This window comes from Oratosquilla oratoria, chromosome 21, assembly GCF_046742065.1.
Source record: "Oratosquilla oratoria isolate Oo_2021 chromosome 21, ASM4674206v1, whole genome shotgun sequence".
Classification (NCBI taxonomy): Eukaryota; Metazoa; Arthropoda; class Malacostraca; order Stomatopoda; family Squillidae; genus Oratosquilla; species Oratosquilla oratoria.
The window spans coordinates 60,825,479-60,839,928 of NC_134797.1; the positions used below are offsets into that span (position 1 = coordinate 60,825,479).

At 44.1% G+C, this 14,450-nt stretch overlaps 1 protein-coding gene and 1 long non-coding RNA gene across 5 annotated transcripts in view; one reads left to right on the forward strand and one right to left on the reverse strand.

The window, feature by feature from the left end:
- Det (baculoviral IAP repeat containing deterin) overlaps nucleotides 1-1,678 on the forward strand; it is a 28,088-nt gene extending 26,410 nt beyond the window's left edge. For all 4 annotated transcript variants that reach the window (XM_076205088.1, XM_076205087.1, XM_076205090.1 and 1 more), the window contains exon 6: nucleotides 920-1,678. In XM_076205088.1, the coding sequence (XP_076061203.1) occupies nucleotides 920-1,006 (87 nt within the window). In that variant the 3' untranslated portion in view covers nucleotides 1,007-1,678. The remainder of the gene's footprint in view (nucleotides 1-919) is intronic.
- On the reverse strand, nucleotides 1,361-2,928 carry LOC143036987 (uncharacterized). Its single transcript, XR_012967450.1, has 2 exons — nucleotides 1,988-2,928; nucleotides 1,361-1,849 (listed from the first exon to the last, which is right to left on the reverse strand). It is a non-coding gene; the product is annotated as an uncharacterized LOC143036987 (long non-coding RNA).
- Nucleotides 2,929-14,450: the final 11,522 nt, after the last annotated feature.

Consider the following 14,450-nt stretch of genomic DNA (forward strand, 5'->3'; position numbering starts at 1 on the left):
GAGGGCAGTAGGGAGGAAAGGGGTGGAGGCAAGTCATTGGTTGTCTACTCTTATATGAAAACATGGAGATACAGTTGAAGTTGATAGAAAGATCTTGAGCCCAGCCTGCAATGTCAGTTCCTTGCACTGCATTTTCAAATGGAGGTGAGGGGGTTTATAGGTTTTGAAGATGGGTTGCAGGTAGATGATTCTTTATGATATCCATCTTATAAGGGACCAGTGATGGATACCTGCTTGTGGTGGTTCTATAAGATGGACAATGGAGCTGGCCAATTTAAAAATTTATCAACATCTTAACCTTCATCACAAGGTGCAGCCCTGAGGGGCCGATATGTAGTCTGGATTGGGTCCAAGATCTTTCTCTATGAACTTCATCTGCAATTTTCACACATGGAGAGTTGATGACCAACAACTCTCCTCTTACAAATTTCAGCTGGTGACAGAAATTATCCCACAGTAATACAGTACAAAGTTTCTTCCCAGAGAGATCCAAGGGAGGGTCTGAGGTCTGTTGCCAGCCACTGTAGGAGTGTTGTTTCTGGATGGTGAAACTAAATGATGATGATGTGGTTTAATGTCATAAACTCCCCCCTAGTGGGAGGCTAGGACAGTGCCCTTTATAGAGGACTTTGTAGTGTGGAATATAATGAACCATGCCCTAGGTTCAACTTTGTTAGAGGCAGGGTTCGAACCACTGTTCCCTTGACCTTTGCTGCAAGTAATGATGCCATGAACCGCTTGGCCAGCAAGCTTCCATAAACTCAAAGGAATAGTTATTATAATTGTCAAGTTTGTAGGACCACCATTTGCAAGCACCCATCATTGTTCCTTGATAAAGAAATTCACATGATATACATTTGAGATAAATTACTTGCTTTTAGTATGATTTGTGCTTAATTTATATAAATTATTGTTGCAGAATAAACTAGTGAACAAGAAGGTTGCTGAGTTTGAGACCAGAGCAAAGGAAACTAGAGAATTGCTGTTGGCAATGGCAACCAGCTAGGCAAGGCCAGACCAGCAGCATGTCAACAAGGCTCTGACCAAGAAATTTTAAATGTACAATTGAAGGTTTCCAAGTTCTGTTTGGAAGCTGAAAGAACTTTCTAACTTCTAGTAGCATAATAAATTTACAATTTTTTTTCTTTTTCTCTTAGTTGAAGATGTTTTGTCTAATAATAGAAATCAAACATTTGAGTATGTAACATGTAGCTCTGAAGTAGATTATGTAGGGTGCGTCTTAGCCCATTCTAATGGTTAATTTTATTTTTGATACTTTGAATGTCAGTCTTGATGCTAGGAAGGCCAAGCTTCGTATACTGTAAGAGTTGGCTGACATGATGTAAAGGGAAACAAACTATTAGGTACAATATTTTATTATGTACAACTGATGAACACAAATTTACAATAAACAATGCCAGTTCTTAGGATAAAAGGTTTTGTGTAACTAGTATTTAAACATTGACTATGCAATCTATTTCTAAAGCAGATAATATAGTGAATGTCAGTCCAATCTGAAGTCTCGTTTTATTTTTGATACTTTGGGGGAAGAGTGAGTGAGAAAGAGATATGGAGAGCTATCCCCATACCTCTTGATGTCAGATCAGGAAGAACATGTTTTTGATAAAGTCAATTGAGTGATGATAGTGTAAAAGGAAATAAATCTTTATGTACAGTTTCTTTTGTATCAGTTTGAAATGATGATTCCTTATGCTAACCTCACCATTTTTACATCAAAGTACAGACACAGAAATGCATGAATGCAATCTCAAGATGGTTTATTCGCTGCCCCTTCACCTGGGTTGACCTCGAAATCGTCGTACACTGGGTAGGATGTCATATCGGTATGCTGGTTGGTTGATGGGATGAAAAATTGTATAAGTAAAGGAGAATATGTGACATTCAATGTAAGTTTGGTAAAGTACCTCAAAATGAGGTAGGATAGTATGAAGTGACAGGCAGTCATGGAATCGGAATGAGCAAATACCTTTGTGGGAGCATTAATTGCTTTTCCTTCCTTCTCTGCAATTTTGGCTGCATTATCCTTCTTCATGAATGCAATTGCTTCATTTATTTTTATCTCCCCCTCTTCTGGGGGTAATTCTCGTCTATTTCTGAGCCAAGCTGTGAATGAAGCAAATTCTTTTCTCAATAAAGACCACCAAATATATCCTAATTATTGAAGAAACAGAGTAAATTCTCTAAAGATTTCATATTAAAACAAACTGGGAAGTGTTAAAAAACTGTATAGGTAATTTTTTTTTTCATTAACAAGAAAATTGTGTATTTTTCCATTGATTGTCACTTGCCTATCTGTGCTTTGGTACCCAGCTGTGAAATTGTACCAACACAAATAGGCCTGGGAACTAGACACCATATGTCTAGATACAATCAGTGAGCATATCACACTACTCGATACTTGGATAAATTCAGATAAGGCTATTATATCTCCATGAGTGAGGCATGGGCAAGCCATGAGGCCATAGCTGAACATCTGGGGTCTACAAGTGTGCAAAAAAATATCCATGAAACCTACAGCAGACCACTATCCCCAAGTCCCCCAAAGATATTTTCAGGGAGACTAGTTTCTTTTTCCATGTGGTCTACTTTGCATATATATATATGTATGCATGTGGGGAGTTGATGGTGGAGATGTGTCTCGAGGGAGGGTTGATGGTGGAGATGTGTCTCGAGGGAGGGTTGATGATGGGGAGTGCAGTGTTTGGAAGGAGAGTCAAGCGTGGGTGCACATGGGAGGGGGTGGCAGATGGAACGTTAGTGGACCAGGAGTATGGAAGGAAGAGTTAAGGATGTACATGTTCTAAAGGGAGAGAGTGGGGAATATCAGATAATTTTCTGGTGGAAGGTAAATTGAGAGTGGAGAATAGGTAGAGAAAGAGGAAAAGGGGCAGAAGGTAGGGAGGTACTTAAGAGTGAACTGCTTAAATGAGAAAAATAAGGAGAATGAGTATTAGAAGTTGAGAGAGGAGTGGGAGGGAGTAAAGGATAGAATAGAACTAGGAGTGGAGGAGGAATGGGGATGGTTCAAGGAGGGAGTCAAAAGGTGTTGAAGATGGTGTGTGGAACAAGGAGGGTGGGAGGAATTAGAGGGGGTGGGTGGAATTGGAAGAGAAGGGGGGTGTAGAGGCAAGGAGGTGGGCATTCATAGGCTGGCTGCAGGTTAGGACAAGGGAATTGTATGAGAGGTGCAAAGTGAAGAGAAGGGAAGTTGAACATAAGATAAAGGAGAGCAGATGTGAAATGGGGTAAGAGCATGACAGAAAATTTTGAAAGTAATAAAAAGATGTTTTGGAAGGAAATTAAAAGAGAAAGAGGAGGCAAATTAAGTAGAGAAGAAAAGGTAAAAGGTGCAGATGGAGAGATGATAATGGAAGAGAAGGCAGTGAGGAATGTGGGCAGAGTATTTTAGGGAGTTGCTAAATGTGAAGGAGGATAGGGAGGAAAAGGTAGTTGCAGTGGGAAGCGTTAAGAAAATGAGACTAATGAGTGAGGAAAATGGAAGAGAAATAGGGAAGGATGAAGTGAAAGCAGCTGTAAAGATGAGAGCAGGTAAGACACCTGGGTTGGATGGATGCCATGCAGAATGTCTGAAGAAAGGAGGTACAGTTAGGGAGTACTGACTGGTGAGGTTATTCAATGTTTGTTTAAAGTGGCCCATACACGATCAATTATATTGGTCAATTTAATTGTCAATTCAGAGTATTGACAATGAAATTGCCCAATATAATTGATCGTGTATGGGCCGCTTAAGAGAGGGTAGACTGCTGGAGGAGTGCCTGTATAGTTCTACTTTACAAGGGAAAGGGGGACAAGTGTGAGTATAGTAGTTACAGAGGGATCAGCTTGTTGAGTGTAGTTGGGAAGGCTTATGGAAGGGTATTGATTGAGAGGATTAGGAGAGGAACTGAGTAATTAGTGAGGAACAGTGTGGGTTTAGGACAGGTAGGGGTTGCGTAGATCAGATTTTTGTGGTAAGACAGATATGTGAGAAAGCTATAGGAAAAGGTAAGGGTGTTTTCTAGGCTTTTATGGATCTGGAAAAGGCTTACGACAAGGTAGACAAGAAGGCACTGTGGGAGGTACTGCAGATATATGGGATAGGAGGAAAGCTGTTAAGAGCAGTCAAAAGTTTTTATGAGAGTAGTAGAGCTTGTGTCAGGATTAGAAATGGAGAGTGAATGGTTTGAGGTAAAGGTGAGACTTTGTCAGGGAAGTGTTATGTTGCCCTGGCTGTTCATTCTTTACATGGGGTGGTGTGAGAGGTGAATGCAAGGGTAGTGGGTCAGGGGTTGGAGATGATTAAAGAAAATGGAGAAAAATGTGAGGTGAGCCAGTTGTTGTTTGCTGATGACACTGCGCTTGTAGCAGGATCAGAGGAGGGATTGAGGAAGTTAGTGACAGAGTTTGAGGTGTGTGAAAGAAGGAAGCTGAAGATAAATGTGGGCAAAACTAAGGTGATGAGATGTACAAGGGGAGAGAGTGACAGCAGGCTGGAAGTGAGCATAAAGGGTGAAAGACTGGAGGAAGTGGATAGTTTTAGATACAGTACTTGAGTGCGAATGTGGGGGGAAAGGGAGGAGTGGAGGTGGAGGTAGAATGTAGATTGAGAGAAGCGAATAATACCTTGGTGGATTGAAAAGTGTAATGAGAAATAGACATCTGGGAATGGATGCTAAGAGGAGGTTACATGAAGGAGTGATTGTGCCAACAGCACTGTATGGGGCAGAAACATGGAACATAAGAGAGGAGGAGTTTGAATGTGTGTGAGATGAAATGACTGAGAACTATGATAGGGGTTACTAGGCTAGATAGAGTGAGAAATGAGGTGAGGAGGCGAACAGGGGTGGAAAGGGAGCTGGGAGATTGGGTTGATGAAACAGTATTAGGATGGCTTGGACACATGGAAAGAATGAATGAAGAGAGATTAGTAAAAGAAGTGTGGAAGGCAGAGGTGGAAGGAGTGAATATGAGGGGGCATCCTAGGATGAGATGAATGGATAGGGTGAAAGGGGCATTACAAAAGAGAGGAATGTCTGGAGGAAGGATGGTAGAGGACAGAAGATAGGGGTGAATGGAGAAGGGTTGTGTATAGATGATGCTGTGGTGCATGAGGGGGAGTGGGTGGGGGATGGGGGGTGAGGAAGTATGTATGAGAAAAAATTTTGATGCAGCCCAAAGGGATTTCTCCCCGTCTTCTCCTTTTCTGCATGAGGGGACGGAGAGGGGGGGGGCCACCGAATTTATGAAGCGGCCTTGCTGTGGATGTGCTGTGTCTTGTGACGCTGCTTCTGACCCAGGGCAGTGGACTGGATGCAGGGATGACACGTCATCCAGGAGGTGCCAAGATAAGAGGGAGGGAGAGGAGTGGAATATATAGGAAATGGAATGGGTGGGAGTGGTTTCTATGACTTTTTCTTTTTGGGTACCCCCTGGGTAAGGGGAAAAAGCGTTTGGTATATGTATGTATGTATATGTCTTTAAATGTATATATATACTCCTCTATTCAATAAGTAATGAGAAAATGTCAGGAGAGACACTATTTTCATAAGCTCCTCTGTTGACTAGAATCCGGTTCCCCTGAGGCTGTCTTTCATGCGTGGGAACAGGAAGAAGTCACAAGGGGCTAGGTTAGGGCTGTAGGGTGGGTGTTGTACCACTTTCATTCCCCTGTCAGCCATCCAGGTGGTCACCAGCATTGACTTGTGGCACGGGGCATTGTCCTGGTGGAACCACCACTGACCACTCCTCCACTGCTGAGGCCTCTTCTTCCTCATCTTCTCCCTGAACCTTTTCAGAACAGTAAGGTAAAATTCCTTATTGATGGTTTGACCCTGAGGAACCCATTCAATGTGAATGAGCCCCTGGGAGTCAAAGAAAGGAATGACCATGGCCTTCTCTTGCGACCTGCTCATCTTTGCTTTTTTGGGTCTGGGGGAGGTTGCGTGCTTCCACTGAGCACTGACGTTTGCTCTCAGGGTCGTAGGTGAACACCCAACTCTCGCTGCAAGTCACTACATTATTCAGGAAACCTGAATCAGCCTCTATCATTTCGAGAATATCAGTGCAACATTCCACATGAAACTGCCTCTGGTCGTCGGAGAAGATATTTGGCATGAACTTGGCACAGACTGTGGAGCTTCAGATCTTCAGTCAGAACTGTCTCTACTGTGCCAATACTAATACTAATAGCTTCAGATATCATCCTCACAGATATTCGACGGTCTTGCATCACTAACCTTTGCACTTCCTCAATGTTTTCCTCCTTGCATGCACTTTTCAGTGTTCCAGATCTGGGTTCATCCTCAACCTGTTCATTTCCTTCATGAAATTTGTTAAACCACCAATAGAAACTTGCTTGGCGCATCTGTTCATCCCCAAAGGCCTCCTTTAATATTCCATAAACTTCTTCTTTGGTTTTCTTAAGTTTAACACAAAATTTGATGGCGTAATGTTGCTCTATGTTTCCCCACATCTTGACAAGTGTTCACAGATCAGGAAACCGAATCAGACTGGTTCAACCACATTCACCGCTGCACTCGGACCTACAAATATAGAAAGTTGCCAATTAGTCATTTTATAGAATATATGTATGTGTAGTTCACCATGAAGTAGTATTTTGATTAAATCATATTTAATGTCTCTCCTGACATTTTCTCATTGCTTATTGAATGGAGGAGTATATATGTATGTATCTATGTATCTGCACGGATGAGATAGTTTATGACTGGCTTGTAAAAGGAGGAGAGGAGTAGTTGCCTGGTTGCTTGTTAGTAGCAGTCAATCTGTTGATGTAGGATACCCTTGTATCTTAGGTAAATGTTTCTCTTGTGTGGTAAGCCTTGACAATGGTTGGGGACATACAGTAGAACAAGACAGCCCAGGTCTGACACATCCTTAGACTTGTACTGATTTCAGTGTCTGTGAAGGCTCTTTTCTTGTGCCCACAGCTATGAGACAAGATTATATAACCTTGCAAAGGGAGGTTAGGTATTGAATGGCCTCTGTCTCTCCTGGTGAACCATTTATCCCTTTACTTTTAACCAGTAACCTCTTCCTCTCTCCCTTCTGTGACGGTGCCCAAGGCTGATGAATTAAAACCCACCTAGTCCTCCCAGCCCATGGAGACCCCTTTTATTCCCATTCACTTATTCTGGAAGTTACAAGCCTCCATCACCAACATTTTGAGAAATGAAGATAGGCGCAATTCCTCTATTGTTCCTAGTGCACATAAAGGGTAGCTATATTGCCCCCCCCCCCAAAAGTAGTTGTATTCTAGGATCTCCCAACTGCAGTATCTTCTCCCAAGTACTTTTACCTCTTTGCACATCTATAAGCAAATAACCATATACCATGACAACAGCGCTCCAATTATGAGCAAGCAGATGAGGAAATAGCTGCCCTCCCAAAATCTCAGTCCCTTTGCTGTACCCCTGCCCCACGTGAAGAACCACCCACCCCCCTACCCCTAGGATCAGTCTAAAATATCATGGCAACTGTCCACCCTCCTCACAGAGGGAAATAGTCAATGTTAATAGTGTTACCAAGTTATACCAGAATGAAAATCACCATACACAACCCGAACTCTACAAAATTGCAATACATTTCCAAAGAGTTAAAAACAAGTAAAAGCAAACACAAAAATGAGGTATTCAAGTTGGTACAAAATCTGAACAAACTAGTGAGTTTTTATGTAACCTTATGGCAGTATTTCATAACCTTTTCCAACCCCAGCACCCCTATAGTCAGGTCTAGGCAGTCTTGCACTTCCTAACTCTGGTTAACATTTGATTACTAGAAAGATGAAGGAAAGTGAAGTGAGGTACTGCCATGTATTCAGCACTTCCCAGCACCTAAAATTTATTTCGGCAGTCCTACAGGTTGTGTGGTGGTCTCCCTCACCCACGGGTTGTGTGGTGGTCTCCCTCATCCATGGGTTGTGAGATGGTCCTCCTCACTCATGGATTCTGTGGTGGTCCTTCTCACCCATGGGTTGTGTGGTGGTCCCCTTAACCCACAGGTTGTGTGGTGGTCCCTCTCACCCATGGGTTGTGTGGTGGTCACTCTCATCCATGGGTTGTGTGGTGGTCCCCCTCATCCACAGGTTGTATGGTGGTCCCTCTCATCCATGGGTTGTGTGGTGGTCCCTCTCAACCATGGGTTGTGTGCTGGTCCCTCTCATCCATGGGTTGTGTGGTGGTGGTCCCCTTCGCCCATAGATTGCATGGTGGTCTCCCTCACCCACGGGCTGTGTGGTGGTCCCCATCTCCTACGGGTTGTGTGGTGGTCCCCATCTCCCAAGGGTTGTGTGGTGGTCACCATTACCATGGGTTGTGTGGTGGTCCCTGTCTCCCACAGGTTGTGTGGTGGTCCCCATCACCCATGAATTGTGTGGTGGTCCTCCTCACCCACAGGTTGTGTGGTGGTCCCCCTCACCCATAAGTTGCATGGTTGTCCCCATCACTCATGGGTTGTGTGGTGATCATCCTTCACCATGGGGATCTATGGTGACCCCACTCACCCCCAGGTTGTGTGGTGGTCCCTCTCACCCAGAGGTTGTGTGGTGGTCCCTCTTATACAGGGCTTATGTGATACTCCCCCTCACTCACAGCTCATGTTGGTCCCCCACATAGGTTGTGTGGCCCTACCCCCACAGGTTGCATGGTTGTCCACCCCACAGGGCATATGGTAGTACCCCACCTCCCCCCACAGGCTGTGGTGGTCCACCCAGTGGGCATGTGGTGATCCCCATTATGGGGCATACTCTGGTCCTCCTCTATGGGGTGTGCTCTGGTATCCCTCATGGGGCGTGGTTATTCCCCCTCACTGGGAGTGTGGTGGGTACCACTGTGGGGCATGTGGTGGTCCCCTTATGGGTGGGGCATATGGTTGTCCCTATTCCTCAACCTAGGACATATCTCTTACATCTCTAGAGCTCTCATGTGATTACATTTTCAAGAAGTGTGCCCCCTGTATCCCTAAGCTACAGGAACTGCCCCTACTAACTGTCTCCTATGTCATTACTATGCTTCTCCACTCCTGACCCCAACTCTCTCTCTGAGAGGGCTTCACTCAACAGATTGATGAAACTAGGAGAACTTTTGGGGAGAGCCAAGGTACCCCTGTGCAAGAGGGACAACTTCATAATCTTGGTCTTGCCTACATGGTGGTGGTTGGCAATGACCGAGTCGAGGGCTGTTAGGGTCTTTTGTTATAAGTTGAAAACCCACCAACATAGATAAATGCATGAATGGCAATAGCAAGTGCACTGACAACTACAAGAAAGGTGTCATAAGAGCTTGTGTAAAGAGAGCCATGTCGGTGTGTTCCTTGTGGCACACATTACACAGTGAGCTTCAACACCTTAGGCAAATGTTCACAAACAATGGGTACTCTAACACTGACTTTGATTCCATTACCAACAAGATATTAGAATCATATCACACAGTCAAAGCACCACAAAATCATAACTACATCAACATATATTACCAAAACACCTTTACTAATGATTACAAAAAAGAGGAAAAAGTAATTATAAATATCATCCAAAGGAATTGCCTCTCTACAAATGAGAACAACAAAATCAGAGTTCTCATTTAAATGTCGAATTGTCGAGTCTGGCTGTTGAACCTTGAGGGTTGGGTATAAATTAACTACTGTCGAATTTGTGATAATTCAAATTGCGAACGGTCCAATTGCGGTGACCCCCTGTATGTATGTATGTATGTATGTATGTATGTATATATATATATATATATATATATACATATATATATACATATAAACGATACAGTAATATATAAATATGTACTATATATATATGTATATATATACATACATACATACTTACATACATACAGGGTCCACCGCAAATGGACCGTTCGCAATTTTGAATTATCCCAAATTCGACAGTAGTTACTCTATACACCAACCCGCAGGTTCAACAGCCAGACTCGACAATTCGACCTTTTAAATGAGAACTCTGATTTTGTGTTCTCACTTTGTATAGAGGGCAATTCCTTTGGATGATATTAAAATTACTTTTTCCTCTTTTTGTAAATCATTATAAAGGTGTTTGGAAAATATGTTGATGTAGTTATGATTTTGTGGGGCTTTGACTGTGTGATATGATTCTAATATCTTGTTGGTAATGGAATCAAAGTCAGTGTAGAGTACCCATTGTTTGTGAACATTTGCCTAACGGTTGAAGCTCACTGTGTAATGTTGTGCCACAAGGAACACACCGACAGCTCTCTTACACACAGCTCTTATACACCTTCTTGTAGTTGTCAGTGCACTTGCTCTTGCCATTCATGCATTTATCTATGTTTGGATGGTTTTCAACTTATAAAAAAAGACCCTAACAGCCCTCGACTCGGTCAATTGCCAACCACCACCATGTAGCAAGACCAAGATTATGAAGTTTGTCCCTCTTGCACAGGGGTACCTTGGCTCTCCCCAAAAGTTCTTCCTAGTTTCATCAATCTGTTGAGTGAAGCCCTCTCAGAGAGAGAGTTGGGGTCAGGAGTGGAGAAGCATAGTAATGGACATAGGAGACAGTTAGTAGGGGCAGTTCTCCTGTACTTAGGGATACAGGGGCACACTTCTTGAAAATGTAATCACATGAGACTCTAGAGATGTAAGATATATGTCCTCGGTTGAGGAATAGGGACAACCATATGCCCCACCCATAAGGGACCACCACATGCCCCACAGTGGTACCCACCACACTCCCCAGTGAGGGTAATAACCACGCCCCATGAGGGATACCAGAGCACGCCCCATAAGAGGAGGACCAAAGTATGCCCCATAATGGGATCACCACATGCCCACTAGGTGGACCACCACAGCCTGTGGGGAGGGGGGGTACTACCATATGCCCTGTGTGGTGGAAAACCATGCAACCCTGAGGGGTAGGGCCACACAACCTATTGGGGGACCAACATGAGCTGTGAGTGAGGTGGAGAGTAACACCTAAGCCCTGTATAAGAGGAACCACCACACAACCTCTGGGTGAGGAGGGACCACACACAACCTGGGGTGATTGGGGTCACCACAGATCCCCATCGGTGAAGGATAATCACCACACAACCCATGAGTGATGGGGACAACCATGCAACTTATGGGTGAGGGGGACTACCACACAACCTGTGGGTGAGGGGACCACCATACAATTCATGGGTGGATGGGGAACCCCACACAACCTGTGGGAGACAGGGACCACCACACAACCCATGGTAATGGTGACCACCACACAACCCTTGGGGAGATGGGGACCACCACACAACCCGTAGGAAGATGGGGACTCACCACACAGCCCTTGGGTGAGGGGAGACCACCATGCAATCTATGGGCGAAGGGGACCACCACCACATAAAAAAAAAAACAACCCATGGATGAGAGGGGACCAGCACACAACCATGGTTGAGAGGGACCACCACACAACCCATGGATGAGAGGGACCACCATACAACCTGTGGATGAGGGGGACCACCACACAACCTATGGATGAGAGGTGACCACCCAACACAACCCCATGGGTGATAGGGACCACCACACAACCTGTGGGTTAAGGGGACCACCACACAACCCATGGGTGAGAAGGACCACACAGAATCCATGAGTGGAGGAGGACCATCTCACAACCCGTGGAAGAGGGAGACCACCACACAACACCGTGGTGAGGAGACCACCACACAACCTGTAGGACTGCCGAAATAAATATTAGGTGCTGGGAAGTGCTGAATACATGGCAGTACCTCACTTCACTTTTCCTTCATCTTTCTAGTACTCAAATGTTAACCAGAGTTTAGGAAGTGCCAAGACTGCCTAGACCTGAATATAAGGGGACTGGGGTTGGAAAAGGTTATGAAATACTTGCCATAAGGTTACATAAAAACTCACTAGTTTGTTCAGATTTTGTACCAACTTGAATACCTCATTTTTGTGTTTGCTTTTACTTGTTTATAACCTCTTTTGGAAAGTATTCAAATTTTGTAGAGTCCCGGGTTGTGTTTGGTGATTTTCATTCTGGTATAACTTGGTAACACTATTAACAATGACTATTTCCCTCTGTGAGGAGGGTGGACAGTTGCCATGATATTTTAGACTGATCCTAGGGGTAGGGGGGTGGGTGGTTCTTCACTTTATTTGTATGTAGGTGTAGCAACGTGGGGCAGGGGTACAGCAAAGGGACTGAGATTTTGGGAGGGCAGCTATTTCCTCATCTGCTTGCTCATAATTGGAGCGCTGTTGTCATGGTATATGGTTATTTGCTTATAGATGTGCAAAGAGGTAAAAGTACTTGGGAGAAATACTGCAGTTGGGAGATCCAAGAATACAACTACTTTTGGGGGGGGGCAATATAGCTACCCTTTATGTGCACTAGGAACAATAGAGGAAATTGCGCCTATCTTCATTTCTCAAAATGTTTGGTGATGGAGGCTTGGTATCTTCCAGAATAAGTGAATGGAAAAAAAGGGGTCTCCATGGGCTGGGAGGACTAGTGGGGTTTTAATTCATCGAGCCTTGGGCCCCGTCACAGAAGGGGAGAGAGGAAGAGGTTACCTGGTTAAAAGTAAAGTGATAAATGTGTCACCATGAGAGACAGAGGCCATTCAATACCTAACCTCCCTTTTGCAAGGTTATATAATCTTGTCTCATAGCTGTGGGCAACAAGAAAAGAGCCTTCACAGACACTGAAATCAGTACAAGTCTAAGGATTGTGTCAGACCTGGGCTGTCTTGTTCTAACTGTATGTCCCCAACCCATGGTCAAGGCTTACCACACAAGAAAACCAATTACCTTAAGATACAAGGTATCCTACATCAACAGATTGACTGCTACTAACAAGCAACCAGGCAACTACTCCTCCTCCTCCTTATTACAAGCCAGTCATAACCTATCTCATCCGTGCAGATACATAGATACATACATATATACTCCTCCATACAATAAGCAATGAGAAAATGTCAGAGATAGACATTAATAATGATTTAATCAAAATACTACCTTCATGGTGAACTACACATACATATATTCTAATAAATGACTAATTGGCCACTTTCTATATTTGTTGGTCCGAGTGTAGCGGTGAATGTGGGTTTGGTGGGGGGGGTTGAACCAGTCTGAATCGGTTTTCCTGATCTGTGAACACTTGTCCAAGATGTGGGTAAACATAGAGCAACATTACGCCATTCAAATTTTGTGTTAAACTTAAGAAAATCCAAACAAGAAGTTTTATGGAAAATTAAAGGAGGCCTATTGGGATGAACAGATGCAGCCAAGCAAGTTTTTCTATTGGTGGTAATAACAAATTGCAAGAAGGAAATGAACAGGTTGAGGATAACCCCAGATCTGGAACACTGAAAAGTGCATGCAAGGAGGAAAAACATTGAGGAAGTGCAAAGGTTAGTGAATGCATGACCCGTCCGAATATCTGTGAGGATGATATCTGAAGCTATTAGTATTAGTATTGGCACAGTAGAGACTGTTCTGACTGAAGATCTGAAGCGCCACAAAGTCTGTGCCAAGTTCATGCCAAATATCTTTCTCCGACGACCAGATGCAGTTTCGTGTGGAATGTTGCACTGACATTCTCGAAATGATAGAGGCTGATTCAGGTTTCCTGAATAAGGTAGTGCCATGCGACGAGAGTTGGGTGTTCACCTTCGGCCCTGAGAGCAAATGTCAGTGCTCAGTGGAAGCATGCAACCTCCCCCAAACCCAAAAAGGCAAAGATGAGCAGGTCGCAGGAGAAGGCCATGGTCATTCCTTTATTTGACTCCCAGAGGCTCATTCACGTTGAATGGGTTCCTCAGTGTCAAACCGTCAATAAGGAATTTTAACCTACTGTTCTGAAAGGGTTTCAGGGAGAAGATGAGGAAGAAGAGGCCTCAGGCAAGTGGAGAGGTGGTCAGTGGTGGTTCCACCAGGACAATGCCCCGTGCCACAAGTCAAGGCTGGGTGACCACCTGGATTGCTGACAGGGGAATGAAAGTGGTACAACACCCACCCTACAGCCCTAACCTACCCCCTTGAGACTTCTTCCTGTTCCCACGCATGAAAGAACAGCCTCAGGGGAACCGGATTCTAGTCAACAGAGGAGCTTTAATGACAATAGTGTCTCTCCTGACATTTTCTCATTACTTATTGAATAGAGGAGTATATATATAACATTTAAAGACATTTACATACATACATATAACCCAAAGGCATTTTCCCCTTAACCCAGGGGTAACCCAAAAAGAAAAAGTCATAGAAACCACTCCCACCCATTCCATTTCCTATATATTCCACTCCTCTCCCTCCCTCTTATCTTGGCACCTCCTGGATGAACGTGTCATCCCTGCAATCATCCCACTGCCCTAGGTCAGAAGCAGTGTCACAAGACAGCACATCCACAGCAAGGCAGCTTCATTAATTTGACGCCC